This window comes from Poecilia mexicana, unplaced genomic scaffold (assembly GCF_051168715.1).
Source record: "Poecilia mexicana isolate PSO_F unplaced genomic scaffold, ASM5116871v1 scaffold_7, whole genome shotgun sequence".
Classification (NCBI taxonomy): domain Eukaryota; kingdom Metazoa; phylum Chordata; class Actinopteri; order Cyprinodontiformes; family Poeciliidae; genus Poecilia; species Poecilia mexicana.
Genome location: NW_028263376.1, coordinates 23,995,231 through 24,021,344, shown reverse-complemented (window position 1 = coordinate 24,021,344; position 26,114 = coordinate 23,995,231). Strand labels below are relative to the sequence as shown.

The following is a 26,114-nucleotide window of genomic DNA, read 5'->3' as shown; positions in this document are numbered from 1 at the left end:
AATCTCACCCTTGTAGAAAAGAAAAGAAATGAGAAAAAAGTAGCCGACCAAATGTATTTGGGCAACATGGCTTTGGGAGTGTTAAGTTCACAATTTATGGAGTCCTGCGAGTACTATAACTGTGTTTGTGCGTAGCTTTACTTTGTGAGGTTTGTGGGTGGAGGTAGCTAGAAGCAATGCGGTGTTAACCGGCAGCTCCCAGTGTGTAATATAAAACTAATTTAGGGAAATAGCTTCAGTTCTCCCGGATGCTTCAGCTGTTTTCCCCCCTCAGTTGACTCATTGGGGTTATTTTAGCATACTTGACTCACCCCACGCAAGCACAAATATGATGGACTTTTGACTCACTTGAGTCGATGTCGATGTGCAAGACTCAAAAAAAGGAAAAAAAAAAGAAGTTGTGGTAGATCAGATGCCCCATTAAGAACATCCTCATAGTCTGTGTCAAGGTTACTTGTGCAGGTAGCCAGATAAGTTCATTAAAGAGTGAGCATGGAGAAATCAAAGGAAGAACTCTTAAAGATGAGGTATAACATTGGCTGAGTGACACTGTGTTTCCAAAAAGGAAGTAGGAAGAGGGTGAGAGAGTACTGGTGTGATAGTAGTTTGAAAGCACTTCAAGAAGTGGGCAGTCTGCCAGTAATTCTGTCATTTCTTTGGAGATAAATGAGCACTCTGCTTGTCAAGAAGACATCTGCTCTCTCAGAACCTCTCTTTTGTCGGACTACCCTTGGTCCTGGCTCTTTATCTCTTGCCACTCAGTTTGCTTATCTTATCCATTTCAGAAATGGAGCTTTGCTGAGAACATTTTTTGGATTGCCATGCATATGAGGATTCTTATGAATGTAGACATGACTTTACTTGCAGTTGCTGCTGTAGCCATACACACATGCTTTTCTTTTCAGTCAATTCAGATACAGGATCTGAAATGGGTGCATGCCAGCCGCCCTGTGTGTGTAGAAAAGTGGTGGGTTTGGAGGAATCCTCATGATTCACGCATGACTGAATGTCATGTGACCACAACTTTCACGGTATCGCCAGTCATTGCTGCTACTGCTTGTGTTTTATTTGTGTAGGTTTCAGGAAACGGATCAAGGTTAAGCTAATTTGCTCATAAAATCTCTGTCATAAATCTCCTCTGGCCATGTCAGTACATCAGTGCTAATCCAATGTTACACTAGCTACATTTTACAGTAATGATAAGGAATTGGACTATGTGATATTCTTTCTGTGTGATAACTTTGAGTAAAAAGGCCACTGTTTTATATTTTTAGAGTTTACTCAGAAATGTAAATAAGTAAAATATTAACTGATTTTCAGCAACAAATATTCCTATATCTACTGAAATTTTATAGCATATTGATTATAGTAGTTATGATGTTCTACATTATTTCTTGTTATGGCTGTCTTTACATAAACTTTAAAGAGACAGATATTTTTTGAAGGAGTTTATTCAAAATACTTTTGAATAATGGGTCCCTTATAAGGATATCCAATCACTGTGAGTTCCTAGAAAAATCAAGATCGTCAGAGCATTGAAAAGCTAGCAGCAAGTATGACTCATTGTTTGAGCTAGTTTTACTAGTTTTAATCAGCTCTAGACTTTCACAAGACTTAAGTTTGAATCCAACTTCTGTCGTACAAAAGTGAAGTTATGCTGGCAGATACTGCTGTTTGCATCAGTCCATCTAATCAGCTGATTCTGAAGCTGGATAAAAGCACAAGAACATACCATTTCTGTTACACATAGAACAACATATTTCAAAATCCAAAAATCTATTGGTGAACTTAGAACTGACAGATAGCATGCAGCATAGGGAGGATTGAAAACAGCTGACAACCTCTTCCAAAATAACATGCAATTAGCAACACAGACGTTCTGCTAAGAAAATAGAAATAAGCCTATTAACTGCCTCTTGTCATAGTGTAGATATTTAATATTTGCTAATATGGGCAGTGAATATGAATATCGTTTTAGTTCGTTTTCAGCTAAAACAGAGATTCATCAGGTTAGCTCTAAGCCTTCTACTGCTCTGAAGAAGTGTTAGGTTTTCTACAAACTGCAATATTAAATCTTTTTACTCATTACATAAATTTTCCCTTCTTATAACCATGGAAGAATGTAATATCCTTCTTCATATAAGCTGTAAAGAAGTTTGAAACAGGAGACACTGTGTTGCTACGGTTTCTGTCAGACAGCCAGGAAAAAACGGTCTCTAAGACTCTTTTCCTTGTATTTCAATAACATAATTAAAACCACAAAGATATTTTTTCTTGCAACTTTTACCTTAACTGTCCCAGTCTAGGAGACATCCGGGCGTTGTTGCCTGCAGCAGGTACTATAAAAAAAAAAAAGTAACTACCAAGAACGCTTAGACCCAATGTTTTCTGCACAGCACCACACTACAACACAATTGCATGTTAGTGTTTTCAGTGTTGTGATGGATCGGTATGTGTGCCTCTCAAATGGCACCAAATGGTCCTTTGGGAAAGAATTACAGATGCCACACACGTCTGTTTACATAACCTGTAGCTACCCCCTGACCATATGAGCGCCACTGTTACCAATAATATTGTACAAACAACATCTAATCAGGGAGTCAAACATTTGGAAATACCAGAGCTGCCATCAGACAAATCTACAAGCAGAAGTAAATGTGTTTCGGCACAAAGGCTGTGCTTGGATTAGGAATGCTTTTCAGAAGTTTTTTTCACGCAGGCTCCACCCTGTAGGATGTCTTGGCTAAACATACCCTTGTACTTCTCAGAATCGCTTACAGAACCCAGAGAGTCTCTGGTGATGGTCAACAGTGGATCTCGTAAAATGAATCTGAAAGGCTTTGCAAAATGTGACTTTGCCTGTAAAAGGGAGGAGGGTAGCTTTAAATGGTTGAAGGTGGCAAACAGGATGTAGACTTACCTCTGTTTGTCTGCGGGACACACTGACGTAGACACTGCCAGTCACAGGAAACTGGACAACCAGAAGCACAAACAAAACATCCTGTCTTCATGGTTTCCATTTGACTTTTGAACTATAAGATTTTGACAAGATTGAGGAGATAAAAATCGCAGTAGCCCCGTACTACTTCTAAAAACCAGCTAAGGTTGTTATTTTGCTTTGGTCAGTAATGAAGACCACTTATGCTGCATGTGTCAACCTCCACTACAGGGCAGCAGTTGGGTCTGTAAAAACTAAACAGCAATGTTTTTCAGAACGCTGCAGGGAGTTATAACACAGCCTTTTATAACGCGTCCTCTATTCCCATTCTTGGGGTGTTTTGATGGCATTTGTTGAAAGAAAACTCAATCCATAGAGATACCGTCCCATAATGATCATTTTGAACATAACCCACCCAAGATCAGACAGTCCAAGGCATTGTTTTGGCATTCTGAGTTGACAGTTTTTGATGGTGAAAACTCATTGAGCTTTTATAATTGAAACCAACATTGTGGAACTACAGAAGGCATGGGTTGGAAATTATTGGTTTGGATCTAGAAAACTATGCATCGAATTTGTGTTGAACATTTTGGTTTCTAAAGGATAAAGACCATTTGAGGTTTGTTGCAAAATAACTTCGATCTATAAGAACCTTAACCCTGCATAGTAAAATGTCCCTCCACAGAAGTCTGGATTTTCATCATAAAGTCCTTTCAAAACATACCGTGGCTAGAAGGTTGCATAGTTTTGGCTTGGCTGTGTAAAAAGGGGCTTGTGATTACTAATAGGATTGAACAAAGATGACACATATGAGGTGAAAGTCAATGCTCCAGATTTGAACCAATTTTAAACTGGGGACCCATCGGATCTGGGATTTGAGCAAAATGACATTTTTGTGGGAAATAAGGAGTCGAAGAACTAGTGTATATATTCAAATGTCAAATATGTAGCTTTATAAGTTCTAGTTCATTTTGTTTTTGAAATAAAAAAACTGAATATATATTTGGGGCTTTTATTTTAAAGATTAAAGAAAGGTATGTCTCAAATCACCTGATGTATTGTAAACAGACTCCATCCATTGTGAAGTCAGTAACAAATTAAATAGACAAACAAGACTTTTTGAAATACTTCATAAATCCTGATGCAATTTTACATCCTTGGCATTTACCACTAAGCCACCAGTGGCAGTTCAAAGCAAGGTGACTAGCATAATTCCCTTTTGATGTATTACAATCATAAAATGCCGAAAGAGTCGATGTAATTGGTGTGATTTCACTACCTTCTGATTGTGAATGCAGTAAAGTTCTGGTGACGCTGGGTTTGATGGACACTTACAAAAAAAAGTTTGATTGCACTTTAACCATGCATGTTTTAATGGTAATTTCATTTTAAAACAATAATTCCAATGATGGGAAATTTAGTAACCTCTAGGAACAATTTCATCTCTATATACTTAAAGACTCCGAGCGTTGGTTTTGCATTTATTGAGAATCTGATTATTCAGCATCTAGAATAGTTCATTGAAGAGAATTGTGTAATATATGAGTTGCAACAACATTTAATATTCCTCTTGGAATAATAAAGCATTTTTTAATAGAACTGAGTCAGAGGGCTGCAGGATGCAATTATTGATCCAATAAGGACACGAGCTTTCTGTGCCTCACTTGGCTTATCAAGAGTGGCAATGATATGCATAAGTCCCACAGCTAAAACATGTTTCTTGTTATTAAGAAAAAAGAAAGAACTTTCGCTGTCATATGCCTATCCCAACATCACAGGTGGATCAGTATACTCGGCTTGCAGCAGTAGGACCTAATTGTGAGGGATTTGCTCTTAATGCTTTGAGTAATAGCCTGTTTACTTTCCAATGAGGTATTGAAATTGACCTGCTTAGTCATCGATAGGTTATGAAATGGTTTACATTGCTGATAGTGTAGATGACAGCTGAATTAATTACACCGCCATAATGTACTCTCAGGATTCACTCAAATATGAAGAGCGTGCGCCTGTACTGCATGGAGTCCTCCTTCTCTGATTATCTCCGTGAATGTGTGGATCTGTGGGTGTCACTGATAGGCCGCGGCATTAAACTGACCCTCTCTCAGAGTGACAGCTTTAAACCCTCAAAGCTATGAGCGTGAGCATGGCATGTGTGCCCACAGAATCCAATTCAGCCTGGAGTAAAGAAGAACTGCCTTTCAGCTCTTATCAGGGCGCCAGCAGAACGGGGCAGATCACCTCCCACTGTTGAGCTATCAATGTAGAGTTAATTGCCTTGCAGAGAAAAACAGGAAGATGCCGTGTATCTTGTCTTTTTCATTGTTTGCCGACATTTTTTTTTTCCTATGTCTTTTTTAACTCTATGTAGTACAGCATTTGGACTTGGTCTTTGCTTCGAGTTGTCCACGTGAGCCTGCAAACCCGCTCTTCAGATTATTCACTTAAGCGATAAGAACAACCAAGTTTGACATAAAGTGACACAAAGCAGCACTGAGAGAAGAAGAGCGATATGGGGGGATGGACAGATAAGTGGTACGAGGACGTCATGTAGAGAGAGAGACGACAAAGCGAGGCGCGTGCACACCACGTTCTGTAAGCTGTTGGAAGACAAGGTTGTTCAAGGTCTGCTGCCATGCTTGATGGGTTACAGAGGGTGTGGGAGCCTGACGGGATAAAACACACTAGCGGTTGGCTAGTCTTTTCAATCTATAGGTCTTCATATTGTTTTTGCTGACTGCAATGCATTAAAGTGCTGCGCGTGTGTGTGTGTGTTATATGTCGAGTGCTAATGGCCTTGTGTTGTAGCCTATTATGTTAGTTTCCTCCAAGGTCCAGGTCTCCCATGTCTCATTGCATCTGTCACAGTTTCTTGCCTATAGTACGTCAGCAAGAACCATTTCTTCAGAGTCTGGAGGGAATGTGTTTAATGTGCGAGAAATTCCAAGCCCACTGCCTTGAATTGCGTAGATCACCAGTTCTCAAGTTTTATTCATAGAATTATTTTTTTTGTGCCATCTAATCATATACTTAGCTTTTCAAAATGGTAAGAAAACAGAACTTCCGCTTTTAAATTTTGTTTTTTAGTGTCAGGACTGATGTACTTTAATAAAATTTTTACTCAGAAGTTAAAGGACTAACTTCTGAGTAAAGACGTTACTCCAGTTCCTCTTGATTTGTAAGGGAAAATGGAACTAGTTTTAGGGCTGAAACGATTCCTCGAATGATTCGAGTACCTCGATTACTAAAATTCCTCGAGGAAAATTTACGTGCCTCGAAGCTTCGTTAATTTATGTTTTATTAGTTAGCGCACCGTGTTCCGGCCGGGACTTCATTTACGTTGCGCGGAGCTCTCACTTCCGCCTCTGAGTTGTTGACAAAAGCTAAGTCTCAGCGGCATAAAGTCCAATCTTCAAGATTGGCCCGTGGGGATTTTATTGATTGATGATAATGCCCGACTTTTTATCGTTTTTGGGGAACCAATAAGCATCCTTAAAATGACTGGGGGAATGCCTGGAGTACGGCAGCATTTCTCCTCCGGGGCTGCTGGTTGAAAGCGAACGGCGGGAAGAGCGCTGAGGTGAGCGGATAGACTGAACAGGGCGGGCGGCTGAGTAGCTGATGCTTACCGTGTAAATGTAGCTTTACCGACGAACCGCACAATAAATTTCATATCCCGGTCTGAAGAAACGGGTGGCGGAGCGCATTGTACATGGCTGGTAGATGAGTTTCTGAGTGTGACCAGTGAAGGTGTCGTAAATGTCCCGTATTGCTTCCCCCCGTGTTCGTCCCCCGGTCTAACGGTTCGTCAGTCCGCTGGTCTATTTCCTCCCCTCCACCCCATCTTACGTTCGTTCATTCGCCCTCTCCTCCCACTCCAGGCGGCGTGACAGGTTAGGTGGCAAGGTGAGTTTAATTAATCTATTAAACTCACTGAAGATGAATACATAAACTAAAAGCTGGATTGTAGACATTTTTTATAAGCATATTTGTGAGCCTGCCTCTTTGTTATTAAATTCAATATAATTTCAGATTTTTCTATAACTTTTCTTCTGGTTAACTTAGAAAGTGAGCTATTATTGTTACAGGTTAGTTTTCTAAACTACAAAAAAGCAACTGTTAGGGATGCTCAAATATGAAAAATTGGACTGATATTGATATCTGATAGTAACACCGGTATTATGCCAGATTTACCAATATTTCATTTTATAATTTTTTTTTATCCGATTACTCGATTAATCGTAAGAATAATCGATAGATTACTCGATTACTAAAATATTTGTTTACAACAGCCCTAACTAGTTTAAATCCAATATGGGTGTGTCTTTAGGGGGAAAAAAAGTAACACTTGCTACAGAATTATGGCATTTATTTGCACATTTGATAGGTTGTATGTCTATAAAACTTTCAAATTGTGAAGCTCTCCAAGAACTATACTAGCAAATAGTTTCCGATGAGTTGGAGTCGGTCTTTTTTTTTTTTTTTTCCAATAACAGTAGGATGTGAATGGATATACTTATACATAACTATTAGGTTTTTAAAAAATCATGAAGTTTTAAAATTACCAATTTTATCTTAATGTGTAAGTTATGAAGACTTAAATATGATCAAGGTTTCTCTACTAGGTCTTCAAATACTTTTAGATCTATCTTACATTTGTTGAACTCCTACATTTGTTTATTCATTCCTTCTTCTTTTTCTGTCTTTTTTTATGTCAAACAGGACGTCTGTAGCTAAAGCCGTCACCAATAAGTTTGGAAACATAGATGTAAAAGTTTGAGATTCATGCCAGGAGTTTGATTCTGTAAATTAATATTTGTTATTTTTCATAATTCATGTAGATTTTGCTAAACAGAATGTGGCTAGCAATTATTGGCTTTTGTCAATTTTATTATTCTTTACTTGTTCACAGTTTGTCCAGTCTTAGAAAATCTATGAAGAGTCTCAAAGCATTGATTCCTCACACACTACAGACTTTCTTACTTTGACCTAGCTTCACAAATAGAGCTCCATCTCTCCATTTAATGGAATATTGCTTCGCTTAGGCAAAGGAGGCTCTATTATCTCCTTTGCCTAAGTGAAAGGAGATAATCTAGAGCCAGTTTAGAGCTAGGCTGGCTCTAATCAAATTAGAGCTATCGTAGCTCTAATTTGATTATATAAAATCCAAATTAACAGTGCAGTTTGCTTATCACTTAGTGGAGGAACCTTAAAGTTTTACCTGAAATACCATAAGTTTGAGACTCATTCCCAGAACCATACTCTGATTGCAGTGATGAATAAGTAGCAAACACTGCAAAACATTTTAGTTTTGCAGTGTTTGAGGTCTTGAAAAAGTTTTGCTCTGACCTTATCTTTTGAGTATCTTCAATTTGAAATAAGTGATTAGTTGTTTTTGGTACTGGCTTAATAGGGCTACCACACAGTTGGCTAGCTTTCTATTTACACTTCCTCAAAGTATAATGAGAATGCGGCCTAAGTAATAGTAGTGGTACTTGTACCACAGTGTGAGTACAAGATCAAGTGTAGATAACATGTCTAGAATCACTTCAGAAAGTCTACCCCACTATTCTGCCACCAGAAAAGACTATTACTGACCTTGTACCGCTTGGGTTGTATTAAGGGAGGAGAAGAGGCAGCAGAAAACTCACAACCACACAGGCACTGGGAATTCCACAGTGTTGTCCTTTAATAAACTCTTCACCAACCTTACAAAGCCCGGTTGAACGGCTGCTATATTACCAAACATGAAAATGAGCAGAGTCCAAACTACCCGTAATGTTACTAAAGTTAGAGAGCTAGCATGTCCATGTAGCGACTGTAGCACGTTTCTCCCACGCTCTCTACAGAGAAGCAGTGACGTCATTAGAGATACTAGAGTATCTTAAAGAGATAGTACACAATTACAGCTGTTACAACCTTCAGATGTTTTTAATAGTGTTAAAGAAAACAAAACAAACAAACAAAAACACACTGCTTCAGTTATACTTGACTCTGCAACTGTCAAAGCGTTTTGGCAATCATTGATTCTTGAGAATAGGGACAAAATGGGTTTTAATTTTCCATCTGACGGAGTTGACAGTGCAGGACGGAGTTGACACAGAACTGAAGGTGATGACAAACTAGTGAGTAAAATGAAAAACTTGATACATGTGAAGTAATGCAATTTATGTAAAATACATTCAAATGAATTAATTTCACATTTAAGTGAGATTTGACAACAATTTAACTGAAAGAGTCAGAAAAACTCTGATGGAGTTGACATCTGACGGAGTTGACGAAATGCCAAACTACCTCCATTTATATGATGTTATCCTGAAGGAGGCCATATTGTAGCTCATCAGGTCCATGGAATCTTTACAGTAAACCAAAATTAAGCTTTTATTTCACAAAATTTCATCAAAGTTTTGTAAATTGTCAGTTATGGAGTTGACGCATCATGGTTGTGACAAACATCTTAGGAATAAGACAGAAGAAAAAACTAAAGAATAACTTAAGCTAACCAGAGCTAACTAGCCCTCTTAGCAAAGGAAGAGAAAGGAAGAGATCATGGGGTCCTCAGAAGTTCTGGTGCCCCCAATAATGCCTGATTTATTTTATTTTATTTTTTACATTCTTTTCATGTTTGATGGTGTTGACAAAATCTAGGGACAAATTTCAATGGAGTTGGAAAATATATAAAAATGATTTTCAATTAAATTTATTGATACTTTTATAATTATTTATATGACTACTTATACTTAATTGTCATAGTATATAATTTTAGTATTTCTTTATTTGTTTTAAACTATTACAATGTATTGAGTTCTGCTCCTGGACAAGGGCTTTTACAGGCATCATCCACTGACTACAGTGTTTAAAATAAAAAAATATTCAGCAAACACCAGGAAAATATACATTGTTGTGCTCACATGACCCAGGTTAGTTTAGTCAGATATTTGAAAAAATTATATTTTGTGTATATTCAAATTTTGTGCTTTATCCATAGGACCTGTTTTGTCCCTATTCTCAAGAATCACTGCAATGTGTTCCATCTGAGTGTCCAGGATGCATGTAGGTCAGGTTTGCCCTGATAGGCTAATATATAAATCTCCATATGCTTGGAAGGCATGACAACGAAACATGTCAGACTATGTCTGCGCCTGCCCCAGGCGAAGAAGTCTCTCAGCATTTTTCCATCATATGCTGTCTCAGAAGGTTATCTGCGAGTTATTAAATGCAGTTCTTTTTTTTTCTCCCCTCACTGATTTCTAACGAGCAGTGAACCAGATCGTTTCTGTGTGGTTCCCTTATTTTTATCGCCATCTATCGCAGATTCTTTGCTACAGCTTGCACTGTAGCCTTTGCATGCTGCGGAGGTAAAACAGGAACATTGATTTTAGTGAGCGCTTAGCTACTAGTCTTGACTCTTGCAAGCCTGGCAGTTTGTATAAAATAAGATGAATGTGATGGAAACTGTAATACAATTACTAATGACAAATCACATCCCAAGGATTTCTGGCTTAGCAGTGCTTCACTTGTGAGCGCACACACTGCACTCGCACGGACAACTATTGTACTGAAGCGTGTAGATCATATTGGGATTGATTTTACATTCAATGCTAATTGTTTTTTTGTTGTTTTTTTTTTTTTTTGGGCTGGTGATTGTGCATCTGGAAGTAGATTCAAAAGGTGTGGCAGCACTTTGGTTTTCTGCATTTTTGTAGCAGCGCACCACTCGACATCTGCTTCTCAACTGCATAAGTCAATGGAGGAACTTAATATATGTGGGGTTTTGTTTTTATTTATTTATTTTTGCTTTTGTTCTTCCTCAAACTGCTTAAGTGAACAAAAATTGCAGAATTTCACTATGCATTTATATTTTCATGCAAGGTTTTGCGAAGGTCTGAGTGGTTTGCCAGTGTGTTTTTATTTTCAGTTAAGTCGTTGACTCATTTAGACCATAAACCCCTCAATGTTCCACTTTGCTGCTTCTTTTTTTATTTTCTGGGAGGTTAACCTTTGCGGTGGTGTTATGTAGGTCAGCCCGCTCTCATCGAGTTGAAGCTGCTTCTTTGATAAAATATGGTCTATGACAAATGCTCTCTTAAAAGACAATTTCTAACCTGGAAACATGAGGTGAGGTTTTAGAAGATTTGAAATGGCATTTTTTTAAAAGGCATCATTAAAAAAAACAAAACAAAACAAAAAAACAACGAAAATGGCTCCTAAAAGCTTATATTGCCTTCCATATTAATTCTGGCTCTTTCTCTTGCAATTTTTTTGTGCCCTTATCATTTTTGTCCCCTTTTATGTTTTCCTATTACCAGCAAAAATATACTCAACTATTGACAGTGCAGTAAGTGTTGAATGGAAAAAGTGGTGCATCATAAGATGAAGCGCTCCCATTATCGAGCACTGAAAGCAGTAACCAGTCAGTTAATTTAGCTACATCATCTCCTGAGTCTCTTCTATTCCTACTTTATCCCTTTTTTAAAAATTAACCATTCAGTTGTTCCCTTTTCCTCCTTGATATATGCTTAGGAAGTTCTCATTATTGAATCATCTCTACACACAACATGTTTCTGCTTAATATAAAGGACATTTTGCTTGCGCAAAGCACACGTGATCTTCCTTAAATATGAGTATTGGCCTTTATTGTTCAACAGTATGTGACTAACTAAAATGAGGAAGGTCTTGCACAGGACAGTAAAAAGGGCATATAGGTGTTTAGCATTTTTCTTGTACTGTGACCCTATCTGAGTGTAATAATTTCACTCGACTTCATTTTCTCTCTCCTGCTTACAGTGAATGAGTATGTATTCATGGTCCAAGCCAGAGGCATCCAGATTAGAGAAAACGTGAGGAACATAGGGGCTCAGGTCCTGGAGCAAGTTGTGAGAGGGGCCTACAGCATCAATGGCACAGGTAAATACCAGCACATACAGCAATATCTTAACGGCGATAGATTTTCATCAAATTTTATTCAATTTCAATAATTTATTTCAAACGGTGATACTCTACTAGAGTCACCAGGCACAGAGTGACATATTTCAAGTTTTAATTTCTATTAGTTTTTATTGTGATCACTTTCAAGATTATTTTTCAGTGTTGCAATGATGATATCAGCTGTGGTTAATCGAGATTTTCAACTTTCCTCTTTTTCTTCTCAACAACCTCTCTGAGCTTCAGCATTTTTGTCACTAAAATTTATATGAGATGCAAATATTTAGGAAAGTGAATGTATATTGAACTAACCAAGCATGGAGATCCATTTGAACATCACTGAAAATATAATTTATTTTATTACGTCATTTGAATAAGTGGATCTTTGATGCTTATGTCTGTTCATTTGGATGTTTGTGGCTTTACAGCTAATGAAGAACCACAATTCAGTTCCCAGAAAATAAGAATGCTTAGTTTCACCAAACTATGTTTAATACAGAAATGTTATCTTATGTCTTACACACAGTCGTGTGGAAGAATGATAACTTGACAGTTATTCAGTAGAAAGACTAGGTTTCCTTTGATGTCTTTCTGAAACTTGTTCATTTGTGGCCCCAGATTATTCCTATGACTTCAACGAGAGCGAGAGCGATGCTCCTCCCACCACTTACCTCCCTGAGGGTTTCACATACCTCCCTTCGCAGGTTTGCCCTGAGAAGCTGCCCTCTATGAGTAAGCACACTGTTGACATTTTGGATTAGACTTCCTTTTGCTTACAAACTGAGTACACAATTATTACATAATCACTTAGAAACATATGCCCAACATTGCTCAACTTCATTATGTTACTTTGATTGTTTTTGCACTTCTTGTCTTTCTGCTGACTTCGTGCTCTCCTCTTTTCTCCCACTGTTATGGCGTTTTTTTGCCTCCTATAATCTCTGACTTTTATTGCTCCTTCCCCTTCCTCCTTCCTCTCTCAGAGGGCAGGCTGGAGGTGAACATGAGTGAAATATCTCTGGAGGAGGTGGAGAGGTCCTTGCTGGAGCGAGAGCCCACCATGGCTCTGGGAGGCTTCTGGAAGCCCAAAGACTGTTTACCTCGCTGGAAGGTAAGTGTCCTTGTGTGTGTGGCACTCTCAAAAGCAGAGCGGGTTGACGAGCATAAACCAACTGGCCAGTGGGATTGGCAAATGCACGACTGCTCCTTTTTGGGGCACAAAAAGTTACTAAAAGCGTCTTACAAATTGTTGGACTTGTTACAGAATTGCTGTTCATCCTTCCTGGAAGGTCCAGATCAAATATTTACTGTGCTGGCCAGGCAGCCATTTACTAGTAAATATTCGATCTGGCCAGGCCATTGCCTTCCTAAGCAATTTGGAATGGAAATATTTCTCATCATGAAAAATACAGTCATGGTAAAAAGTAAGTGCCACCCATCACCTGTATTTGGGTACCTAATGTGGGCAAGCTACAGGGAGCATGTCTATACAGCCGACCTCAGAATAATTACCAGAGAAGATGGCACAGTCCATTTGTATTCAGTCTGTGTACATGCCAGAATGGTAAAAACTGTGACATTTTGCAGAATAACCTGTTGAGAAATGCAATTAAATCTATCAGATGTGCACAACAGTGGTATTTTTTGTACGGGTATTACACCAAATAAATGCTATACAGACCAAAAATCATGGCTGGTTGATTAACTAGATCTGATTGTATGCATTATTTAGCCTTAAGCTGTTATTAATGCCAATGCTCAAAGTTTTAGTTGTGCAAAACAAAACTGAAAATCCTAAATACAAAAAAAAAATCTGAACTTGAATTGTTTCCTCTGCAGTACACTGGAGCCAACAGTGTACTGCAAGCAGAGCTTGATGAGAAAATTTTTTTAAAAGATTGGTTCTGTTTTAAGGTTCCAACTTCCCTATTAACATTTTGTAAAGGGGATATTAATCGGTTGAACTGTTGAACTGCATTTGGTTTTGTACTTGCCCTGTTTTTTTTTTTTTTTTTTCAATCTCTGATAGCACAACACAGCTACGTCTTTCCAGAGAAGGATCCATCTAGCCTGTGTTTCACTGGAATTATTAAGTAGCCTAATTAACCAGCATGACATTTCTTATATGGTTTGTGCACTTTGCTGTTTATGCTTTGATGGAGAATTATGTGGCCAATCAGTTTGCCATAAAAAAAGGAACAACTTACACACACAGTACAAGAAGCAAACAAAGCAATTATACTTGCCTCTAAATGCGAAAAACACATTACTGTTTGTTTTTAAGCAAGCCTTGTTTGCTATGTTTTTTTTTCAACAGTGAAATCATGCCCTCTTCCTTTTTTTTTTTTTTTGTATTTGTAATTCTGCAAACTATCAGATAAGCGATCAGTAATTTGTTAGTAGGCAAAAGCCACCTTATCATTTTTATGAACTACCTATAAGCCCTTTTATTTTTGACCATTTCACTGAATTTGGAAAAAATCCCACTTGCTGCTGATTATAAGTCGGAAATGTCAGATCTAATTGTGTAGATTAGATTCTGTGTTTGCGATTTTTTTTTTTTTTCTGCTGTTTGTTGTCAGACTTTCATATTTTCCTTCTAGGATACCAGACTTCCAGGCTCTGACAAACTCTTAAACTCAGTAGAACAAACTAAACGGCTCTCTCATTTGAATACACAGCAGCCCTGTATATTTTTACATTCTGCTTGCTCTAGTTGTCTTTTTTTCTCAGTTGATATATGTTGTATTATCTGCTGTTTTCCATCCTCAGGTGGCAATCCTCGTTCCATTCAGGAATCGTCACGAACACTTGCCCATCCTACTGAGACACCTGGTGCCTGTGCTGCAGAAGCAGAGACTCCAGTTTGCCTTATATGTCATTGAGCAGGTATGCACACTCACACACACACACACACACACACACACACACACACATGCATAAAGAGAAGTCTCTGTAAAACCACGCTTGGAAAAATTCCATCTGTGTTTTTCTGTCAGAAATGGCTGAATATTTTTGTTTTTATTCCCTTTTTTTTTTCCTTCAGGGAGGAACAGAACCATTTAACCGAGCCATGTTGTTCAACGTGGGCTTTAAGGAGGCCATAAAGGACCTGGACTGGGACTGCCTGATCTTCCATGACGTGGACCACCTCATGGAGAACGACCGGAACTACTACGGCTGCACGGACATGCCCCGACATTTTGCAGTCAAACTTGACAAGTACTCCTACATGTGAGTGTCCACTTTGTTCCTTTGTCCACTTTGTTGGGAAAAAAAATAATAATAATATATATGTATATTATACTGAATCTATGTGTTATTATCTCCCCCAAGGCTTCCATATAATGAGTTCTTTGGTGGTGTCAGTGGCCTAATGGTGAAGCAGTTCAAAAGAATTAATGGATTTCCCAATGCGTTCTGGGGCTGGGGAGGCGAGGACGATGACCTCTGGAACAGGTAGGGAAAACGCCACATAAAACACACAGACTCCAGCTTACTGCATGCTGCTGCAGCACCAGACTTGCTGCATTGTTAGCTTTGGACGTTCTTACTAGATAAGTTGGGCAGGTCGGTCATAGCAGGCCTTTGTGTTGGCTGTTTTTTTGTTTTTTTTTCCCTTCCATGTGGCTGCTTGCCGCACAGCATTTCCCACCGCCCACACAGCACACAGGCAGCTGTACTGGGCTTCCAGTATAATCTGCTGACTTCAACTGATCGACTTATGCTTTTTTTTTTTTTTTTTTTTTCTTCCCCCTGTCAAGAGAGCCTCTTTTGCATGCAGTGACTGGACAAACAAACGTCAATATCATGTTATTGAAAACTGTAACACGATAGCATGGTGGTTTATGGAAATGCCTCAGTGAGCGCTAATATTGAAAAGCTTCTATTTAACTGTGTACACTACTGGTTTAAAATCGTTAAATTTGTTTGCACAGGGTGCAGTTTGCCAATTACAGTGTAAGCAGACCGCACGGAGACCTGGGACGCTACATGTCTATCCCGCATCACCATCGTGGAGAAGCCCAGTTCCTGGGAAGGTGGGTGTTCAAATACACACGGCTCATTTCCAAAGGCACAACCCGCCAAACTGCGTTTGGTTAAAGAAGGAGTCGATAACTCCGGCGAGGCTTACACTCATGTGATGTAAGCCAGTCACATGAGAAGGCAAAGTGGTGACTTTGAGTGAATTTCAACTCACTTAAAGACTTTTCATGTGACGTTGTTTGAATGCTGCGGGGCTGGATTCCTATGCGACATAAAACGAGCAGAGGAAACATTGTTGCTTTGAGAAGAGTTAATTAAAAAATGTTATTCTTTTGAAAATAAAAAAAATATGTATTTAAAACACGGTTTCCAAAACTTAAAACCCATAATCCATGACAGCAGTTTGCATTTGTGTTCTGACCCACCTTTCACTACAATTACAGCCATGAGCCTTTTGGGGAACAGTGGATCCCCACCTATTAAAGGCTCAGTACTAGTGAATTTTTATGTGGAGCATAAGACATAATTATTTCCGCATTTTTTTCCCTGCAATATTCAAAAGGATGTGCAGCTTGGAAATGAACGTTGCAATACCTAGCTTCTGCAGTAGTGCTAAGGCAGTTTCCACTGAATGTATTAATGAACATTAAGGTACGTTTGGTGTTTTAGCTATTTAATTAGGCAGTGGTAAGCTTTTATAGAGGCAGTTTCACGTATTCATGGATTTATAATATTTGGGCCTGACTGTGGTTCCTAACACCGGGGAATACAACCATTGTATGTCTTCCCACTTTTTACATCTAGAGTGTGAATTTCTTTGCTTATTCTCCACATTGTTTCCCAGTTCTCTGTTGTATTTCACCATATATTGCCTCTGTCTAATTGGTACGTGTACTGTTGTGGTTTTCTGCTGTTCAGATGATTGATTTATTTTGCTTCTGTTTTTGTTTTGTTTTTTTTACTCACAGGTATAGTCTACTACGTCACTCAAAGGAGAGACAGAAAGTGGACGGTCTTAATAACCTAAACTATTCACCCCTAATTTCAAGAAGTCGACTCTTCACCAATATCACAGTCAGCTTGAGCAGAAAGCTTGCACCTGTGGCTGACTACTGACGTAGGCAGAGCTGGACTGCAAAAACACCTGGGAATCAAAAGTCCTTTAGGACATCAGCCATATCTCACCAGTCGCAGCACTGCTTAGGACTTATTTAGTTGTTTTTTTTTGTTGTTGTTGTTTTTTGTTTTGTTGTGTTTCATTTTGTTTTGCTTTGTGTTTGTTTGTATGCAAAAACAGAAAAAACTGAAATGGAGACTCAAATTAGAAGATTTGATAAATCATCTAAAAAAAAAAAAAAAAAATGAAACAAAAAGAAGTAGGGATAAATGCTGCACTTATTCGTGCCACAGTTCATTACTCTTCATCTGGGCTTGTGTACACGTCAGTCTCCACATGCCTTTTGCACCATTTTGGCCTTCAGCATCCCATTTGTCAAGTTTGTTCCTTATTTTCTCTTTTGATTAGCTCCCCCCTGAGCTGTTGTGCTTGACTACGGAATTAGGTTACACATTCAAGCACGTGCACGCACACACACACACACATACGCACACACTGGTCACACATGTACGCACACAGGATTCTGTACTTGCATGTGCTGACATGGGGGTGGGAGGGGGCGCTGGAGCTTAGGTCTTTGATTTTAGTTTTGCTCTTTTGATTTCATAAATGCAGTAAGCCTGTGAAAACATTTGCATGTGCACACAACCCTTACAGCGCCACACAGCAACTTCAGTTGAGTGGATTCATGCAGCTGGTTCTGCAATAGGAATGCCAAATCTACAAGTAAAGATAGATAGAGAAGATGATATATTGTGCGAGAAATAGTTTATTCCAAGTTAAAAAAGAAAAAAAAAAAAACAATTATTTCCTTAATCATTCGTATTCCGTCTTGTGAACATACCATTTAAAGACTGTGACGTTTGTGTTTGCATTGTTTCACTGAATGTTCTGGCTGCCTGCTAGTGGCTGTATGTTGGAGTGCAATGCTCATCCTGTTAGCAATAAGCTGTAATATCAGACAGCAGAACTTAGCCCTGACTTCCTTATTGTACAGATGCAATAGCATGGGTGCTAGCATTCCCTCGGACTAAAGAAAAGGTGTGACTGCGTATGCAAACCTTAAATTGAGCTCAGCTTTGCTTAAGCAAAACGTGGCGCCCCCTTGTTTTTTTTTTTGTTTGTTTTTTCTCTTTTTCCCAGAACTCACGTCTGCCTTGTGTCTACATCTGTGTGCGAGTGAGGGCAAGCTATGCAAATGGCCTGCATGCATCTGGTCGCCAGGGAAGGAGGAGACGTCGTCTCCCAACTCTTCTCTGGCCGACTTTAGACCTCACTCTGCGTGCAGCATGTAAATCTAGGTCAGAAAGAAATAGGTGCAGGTGTATTTTTAGACCCCCTACGTTCTTAATGTTTACTCACCTTCAATTTTTTTTTTTTTTTTTTTTTTACAACATAAAACTGGAGGTTCCAGATACTTGACTTGTGTCACCATCACTGGTGTTTACAGAATCTCGAGCTTGTCTTGTGTTTGTAACCAGCCTTCCTCCACCCAGGGTGCTGCAAACATCTTAATCTGTTCAGCAACCCTTTTGCGGCTGCCTTTTTTGTTAAATTGACCCTTATTTCCTCGCATTGGGGAAAAAAAAAAAAAGATTTTCTGATTGGGGAAAAAAAAAAAAAAAGACGATCTGAATGACGGTGTCATGTGATTACTACTGATTGGCTTCGTGTCCGAGCTTTCCTTCGTCTAAATCAAACGTTGAAGTGTTGATCTATGTAGAGATTTTTATTTTTATTTTGGAGAGGCATGCTGCCTGACACTGTGCTATGACACACACTGACAGTCCTCTCAAAATACACAGCAGCTCCTCTCTGTTTGTTTAACAGTGTTCGTTTTTGGGGGTCAAACATCCCCAAACCAATGTAGTTCCATTTTTTTAAGACATCACACAGACATATATTCCTCACTGTCTTGTCATGCAGCTACATCATTTCACACAAATCGCCTTGTATACATTTCTAAACATGTTTCTCCTAGGAGGCATGTACGTAATCGAGAAAAAAAAAAATGTTGGATTTCAACGATAAAATACGAACTAAAAGGGGCTGGCCCTCTTGTCTATTTATTTGACGAAATACTTACTTTTAATTGTTCAGTTTTTATTTTTCTTGCGGGTTGACGTGATGACTTAGGAAGTGACAGACTGTGTTAGATGCACTGAATCATAGCTGTGTGTAGTAGTGTGGGATTCTGAGGTTCGGTTCTGTGTAAATGGGGGCAGTTTCGTTTCATTCAGACACGGATCTTATTTCTCTTCAGCGGCGGCGCCATTTGCGTCGTCGCTGAAGAGATGAAATGAAATGGAATGGCACCCATACTGTAGCTTGGTGTTATTACTCTTCTGAGCAGAGGCGTTGGAGGAGGCCATTTTGTGTGATAACCACAGGAAGAGCAAGACAGAGTTTAAAAAAAAAAAAATGCTAGTGGCCACTTTCTTTCACTGATCACCTCCATTACACTGATGATAATCAATGGTACTGACCTGCCGCAGCTCCCTTTGGAGGACGTACTTACTGGAGCCAATTTTACCGGGACGCGATGTGATATTGAGAGGCGAAAAAACATTATCGAGACTTCTGGCTCTTTCATTTCATCTATCCATCATGTGGGCTAGATACTATTATGATATCATTCAGTGAATTTATTCATCCTGCCACATTAAACTAACCCATGTGTGAATGGTTATGCTAGCAGATCTCTGTAGTGCTTACACCCCTGTTCAAATACCAGGTTTCTGTTGGTTAAGACAATGAGGCATTGTAAATTTCTTTACTAAAAAAAAAACAGAGGATGTCACATCTTAATTTGCTCCAAATCTATAAATTAGTCAGATTGTGAGGACATTTCTTATCCATGTTCCGGTGATCCCTTATATTTTCTGTCACGCTTACAGTAGTTGTGGATTTGGCCATTCAAAAACTTCTAGTGAGGTGTTTTTCCTATTGGTTTTGGAGTACGCTGTGGGAAAAATTAAATCTTTCCTCATCTTCTGCTTTACAGCAGACAAAATCAATCCCAAACTATGAATCATGTTTTCATCCACCTTTGCCACACTGTGCTTCAGTGTGGCGGTGTGTAGTTTGTGGTTGTTCCAAATATCTTTAGCGGCACAACAGTCGAAGTTTTGAATCATGAAACATTTTAGGAGACATTAGCATTAAAAAAAGAAAAACAATGCAAATATGGAGAATACTCTTCTCACATGTGGAGAACAAGCAGCACCAGACAGAAATCCCTGCAGCTCCTTCAGTGTTGCTGTCGGGCTATTGGTAACCACAGCGACAAGTTACCATCTTGGTATGTCTTCGGTTTTGGAGGAATATCTAGATTTTGTTACATTTACGGTGCCCCTTTATTTTCTCCAATCAGTGGAGACTTTTTTAACAGGAGTACATATGATATGGATGTCTTTCACCCTCCTTCTGACTGAGTTTTGGTTCTTTCTAACTTCTTCACAAGAAATTGAAAAGCCATCGCTCTTTTTAACTTAAATCCCACAGATGTAAAACAATCCCATCAGGACATCTGGCCTCTGTTTTCACATGAATCAGAATCACAATAACCAATGGCAGATTTGAACCTAAAAAAGAGCGAATGCTGAATCTGAATCAAAAGTATGCTTCATCAAAGTGTTGAATTAAGGATGCAAAGTTAAGTGAAATCAGTTTTGCTTCCTGAAATCACCGCAGCCTGGAATTCTAACAGTGGTGTTTACACTTCAGAGACGATCTGCGTGCTTAGAAAGAGCTGTGGCTCATTCTCAGAAACGAATCATGCAAACCTCCTCGCTCCAGATTACGGAGGTGCCCAGTGGAAGTCAGGGACAGTAGCAAGCAGTTGTGTTAAGTTTTCTTTTCCATGTGTGTTTGAGTGAAATGGCTAAACCTTTCAGAGGTGCAACCATCCTCCATATGAACCTTCTTTTCAATTTTTTTTTTCTTTTGTATTTTTATGTTTTGGATTTTGTTTACCAGCACTGATATGAACAGTTGTTTTTATTTCCTGGTAGTGAACAGCTGGCAAGTTCTCCGTGTAGTTCCTCACATTTACATGATACGCTGTATATTATCTCTAAACACAACTATATATATATCTATATCTGTAGATATAGATATAAAACTTTCATTGCTTTAAATTAAAATTAAAAGCTAAATGGACATATAGCAAAAACCAAATGGTTTTCAGTGTGTGTGTTCAGGTGAAGATTCAGACTGTGAGTGACATCCTCGATCTAAAGAGGCCCTCTGTGTTTTCAGAGTCAGTATTAGGCTCTATGTTCACCATACACGATGAGCAGCCGCATCAGCTCTACACTTTCGACACTTATTTTCTTTGGAAACTACTGAACAGCTTTGGCCACTAGTTTACTCACCAGGGACTTGTGTTTGGAATGGTAAATATTTGATTCCAGTGTGAGGAGAGCAGGCGGAGACTCTCTCCCAAGAGGCTTCTTCATATCTTAATCTCACCTGTCCTAATCCGTTTTGTGCCAGTTTAAATGAAGGGACCATTCTTTGGGCATCTGACAAGACTGGCAGCCTTAAAGCTTTTTAATTTATTGCAGTAGTTCTTTTTTTTTTTTTTTTTTTGTCGTTTTGTTTTTTGTTCTGGTTTTTGTTTTTTCACTTGAGTTTTTATTTTTTTTTTATAAGCAAGAATATTTAAATTGAAAAAAGTGCATATCAAGAAAATGATCATTGTAAATATCGTTGTTGTGTGTAGTGTTTTAGAAATTCTATTAAGGTCTTAAATCACTACAGATGCTAGCATAAGGAACAAGGCTTCAGGAGGGTGGGGGAGGGACGGGGGGTTGGCTTGGGGTTTATCTGGTGCCATTTAAGTGCTAGTGGAGCTTACACATCAATGTTTTTACATCACTGCTTCCAAGCACAAGCTGTTTCTTTTCTTCTTTTTGAGAAAAAAATATAAAAGAAAATATTCCATAAGATTTAAAATTCCTCTCATAATCGCAGAGTTTTGCACTTCCAGTGTCTCCACCATGCTTAGCTTGCTGTGGCAAACAGGAGAAGCGCATCGTGTTGGAAATCGGCACCGATTCCCGCACGCGACTGTCCGTGGGACATCTCTGGGTGTGACAGCATCTGAGTTTAGGTGGAGGTCACAGGAAAGCACTGCAAGATGTTTTTTTTTTTGTTTTGTTTTTTTTTTGTTATTTATTTAAGCCAAAAAAAAAAAGAAAAAAAAAAAAAAAAGAAGTCTTACATCGCAAAGTAACAAAGTCACCCAAACCAGCGACACAATCCACGTAAAAATAATCACAAATATTTTCTTTTTTGTATTAACTATTTAAGAAGAAAAGGAGACAAGATAACTAAAATATCTTCAAAAATATTTATTCTTTGATTGTAAGGAGAGACCCGTCTCCTTGAATTGAAGCCATTCGAAGCCACTTGTCAAAACTTGATGTCAGCCTTATGTGGATCTGTTTGTGTATTGGCATATTATCATTTGATTATTGAAATTTGTATGATGGAGATTTTCTTTTATACCATCATTGTTATTGTCAGAAGTACACCAATAAAATGGAAACTTGTAAAGTCTTTCTGCACATCTTATTTTTCTTTTAAGAGTGGGTGTTTGTCCCGTTTGCTTGCTCGTTGTCCGTTAGTGTGTAGAGTTCCCTAGAACTCACACTGTGGTGTAGGTTCACCTATTTAAAATGATGCGGTTTTAACTTACTCTGCAGATGCATATGCATGCACATATGTGCAGCTTCCTGTTAGCGTGACGTTTAGTTTGCACTTCATTGCTCAAATGAGGAACTGAACGTTGACTGACCACAACTGGGAACGTAAGCTGCCGGTAATGGCTAAAATAGGAGTATTAAAATCTCATTTGAACCACGCTCTCCACTGAAGCCTGGTTGGATAACGGGGCGGGGGGTGATTATGGTGGGGTAGATGCAAAACCTAAACATAAAGCTAATTTAAATACACTACAATGATCTATGTCAGGATCCCCGTTTGACTTAGTTAAGAGGAGTGCAATCACTGAGGAGCTCGGCACTGCAGCAGAGATATAAACGGCATCATGTCCCCTCTTAGACGCCCTAACAAAGGCTTGTTTGTCTCTGTTCTTTTGGCTCAGAGACGCAGCTCTTTTTAATCCGGTTTATAATAAAATTTCCCCCCTTCTTGGGAACAGATTCCTCTCGACTTTGCGAACTCTCTATAACTGTCCTATTCAACACCCGTGTTGCCTCATCACACCCCTGAGAGGCACCGCCCCCTCACCAGGCACACACACATCCGGATCCAGGAACAGAGGTGACGCTTGTTCTTGTCCTGCAGCCCGTCACCCAGTGAGTAAAATAAAACGCAAAACGAAATGCTTTCACTAGAGTTCACTTAAGATTCATTGAATCGGAGCAGCTCCGGCCCTGTGGCGTTTAGCACATTAGATGTGCATCTCTGCTGGTTAACGGAAGTGACAGCTAATGATTTAATTATGCTCTCGGAAAAGAAAACGCTGTGTGGCAGGGATTGGGACACAATGATGCTGCTTTGAGAATATTTTCAGGAGCAAACGTATTCCCCACGATAAGTTTAAAACTAAAACATGGAAAAGGCTATTTATCTATAAACGAGTCATGTTAAGAAACACGTGGGTGTATTTATAACAACGACATCAAAAAAAAAAACAACTTCATGAAGACGGAGAAGCCCAGTGCAGCTACATCTTAATGGAATCTGGGAAACATAAGGCTGTGGCATGCTTGCAGCAGTATCACTTAGCTGTCAGCCACACACAGAGGAGGGCAGCTCTTAAAATCTCAAGAGTTTCCTTGGCATGTGTGTAAAGACATGCAAGGACACACACACACGCACACGCATAACCGTTATGAATCATCCACACACATCCCTTGAGTGTTGTGCCACTCAGAGGCTTTGATATGATCTGTGGCGCCTCAGCCTTTGTGCACCGCTTGCGTATCTGTTTCAGTCCAATCCTCCCTACAGGATGTCTGAAACTGAAATCTGCATCAGGATCTACAGAATTTGTAGCTTTCAGTTGTGCAGAATAATTATTCCTCCTTTTATCTCCACTTCCTCTGTGCTCCTTCCCTTGTGTATTTGTGTTCATCTAAACACAGGCCGCACTAAAGAAAGAACCAGACACGTCTTCGAGTTTCCCACAATTTAAGGCTTTCTGTTTACAATCTGCAATAAAGTTTCTAGTTTGAGTAGAAGATGCAGCATTTGGTTGCTTGGCTGGAAAAGAAAATTAGATATTGCCTATCAGCAGCTGGCATCGGTCCTCCAGGTTAACATGTACTCTGCAGGACCTCGGAGGGTTTCCCTAAACTTAATTGTTTAGGTCCTAGCATTTTTCAGCTCATCTGAATTTTTATGTTTGGTGTCTCACATCTTCCTTCTGACGGTGACCAGTAGGTTCTCTTTGGGGTTCTGGTTGATGCAGTTGCTATTGAACCACCTTTTAGTACCTTTTACAGTCTGGACTGGTTCCAAAATTAAATCAGCATCTCCATGAAGCTTTCAGTAAAAGGAAGAATAAGGCATTGTGGTAGGCACTGATTTTAAACGTTCTAAAACAAAGTGGACCGGCACCACGGCTCCTAAAGTCATCATCTTAAGCGCCACACTTGGATCAAAGGTTAGCAAATTTTATCTTTGACATGGGGATTCCTTGCACGTTTTGGACGCGTTTCTGCTCCCGGTTTCCGTCAGGATAAGGAGGAACGTCTTGATGACCTGTCCACTTAAAGCAAGCGTTTTAAAACAGCCGACTTTCTTAAACACACAGGTCAACAGCCCTGGAGCGCGGGAATTCCCCAATCTTTTTCCCGTGAGTAATGATGCATACCGTTTGTTAAAGTTGCCAAGCAGGTAGGTTAGACATAACAATTGCACTGTTTCACTGCTCTATTTCTTCACAGAGACTTGACAGAAAGTCTAAATTAGTTTTATAAACAAAATGGATCATAAGAATTTCTAGTTGGTAAAACCAAAGCGTACAGTATGTATGTCAAATATCACATAAAGAATTAGCAAATAATTTCTTTCTGAATGATTTGAAAGGTTCACTAAAACCACCCACTCTTCCGCAGATCTTAGGAGGAGGCTATCTTCAAGAACTGTTGCTTATGATGACCAAGCCCAACAAAAGTTTGTTTAAACAGAATAAAAGCAAAATACACACCCTTTCAAACAACAGGGACAATGTAAAAGGGTAATCAATTTTTAAAAAAATAACATTTTTAATAAAAATGGTTTGTCAAAATTCAAAAGGCCTCAATGGCCTCAAGATGGAGTGATCTTTTCCAGTGGTGGTGTGTTGGTTCATCACTGGCAATAAACTACAAGTTTCTGAAGTTGGAGGGCCTTTTTGGCATCTAGTATTCTGGTTGGTTCACTCCTCTGAAATGTATTTCTTTCTGAAGGTACATTAAAAATACACTTTTATCCAAAAACTAAAAAAATAAATAAAATAAAATAAAAAAAATTGCGAAAAAGCTCTTGACTTCCTACTTCTTAGAAGCTGTGAATGTATCATGATGTGAAGTTGATGTTGAGAGATAAAGATGGGGGAAGCTAAATAATTCTGCACTGAACATGAAATGTAACTCAGAAATCTGCCTGCAAATCTGAAATGCTCTCTGCAGGAAGTCATTTCTAATAAAACCCAAAGCCAGAGACGTGTTTTTTTTTTTTTTTTTGGAAGCTACTTTAGACACCTAAATAAATCCCCCCAAATTAAACTTTTGTTGTTTTGTTGTCTCATTACTATTTTATCTTTCACAGAAGGTGAAAATTTCTAGAATTTGCTGGACTTGAATGTTGCAGCTGACATAAATTCAAAGACCCTTGCTCTCATGTTGGATTAAATCACGTTTCATTAGCACAGAGCAACAATGCCTCGTGGCACTCTGTGTGTAAACACAAACAGGAAAGGAGAGAATGCAACAAAACCACTGTAGGCCACATGATTTTGGCATTACATAACCATTTATCATTATTTAGCATTAGAAAAAAAAAATCTGCTGCCCCCACCTTTCCCCATATGCACTTCCTTTTCATCACCCCTCTCCTCCTTCCTGCTGCATCGTCTCCAGGTCACAAACAGGACAATCCTTTGTGTTATGCCGCTTGCCACGGCTGGCAGGG

The 26,114-nt window shown here is 39.0% G+C and overlaps 1 protein-coding gene across 1 annotated transcript in view; it reads left to right on the top strand.

The window, feature by feature from the left end:
- b4galt5 (beta-1,4-galactosyltransferase 5) overlaps positions 1–22,529 on the top strand; it is a 46,495-nt gene extending 23,966 nt beyond the window's left edge. Inside the window, exons 2-9 of the mRNA XM_014996060.2 lie at positions 11,723–11,842; positions 12,479–12,592; positions 12,844–12,971; positions 14,633–14,749; positions 14,907–15,094; positions 15,197–15,319; positions 15,799–15,900; positions 16,816–22,529. Coding sequence (XP_014851546.1) covers positions 11,723–11,842; positions 12,479–12,592; positions 12,844–12,971; positions 14,633–14,749; positions 14,907–15,094; positions 15,197–15,319; positions 15,799–15,900; positions 16,816–16,963 — 1,040 coding nt within the window. The 3' untranslated portion in view covers positions 16,964–22,529. The remainder of the gene's footprint in view (positions 1–11,722; positions 11,843–12,478; positions 12,593–12,843; positions 12,972–14,632; positions 14,750–14,906; positions 15,095–15,196; positions 15,320–15,798; positions 15,901–16,815) is intronic.
- Positions 22,530–26,114: the final 3,585 nt, after the last annotated feature.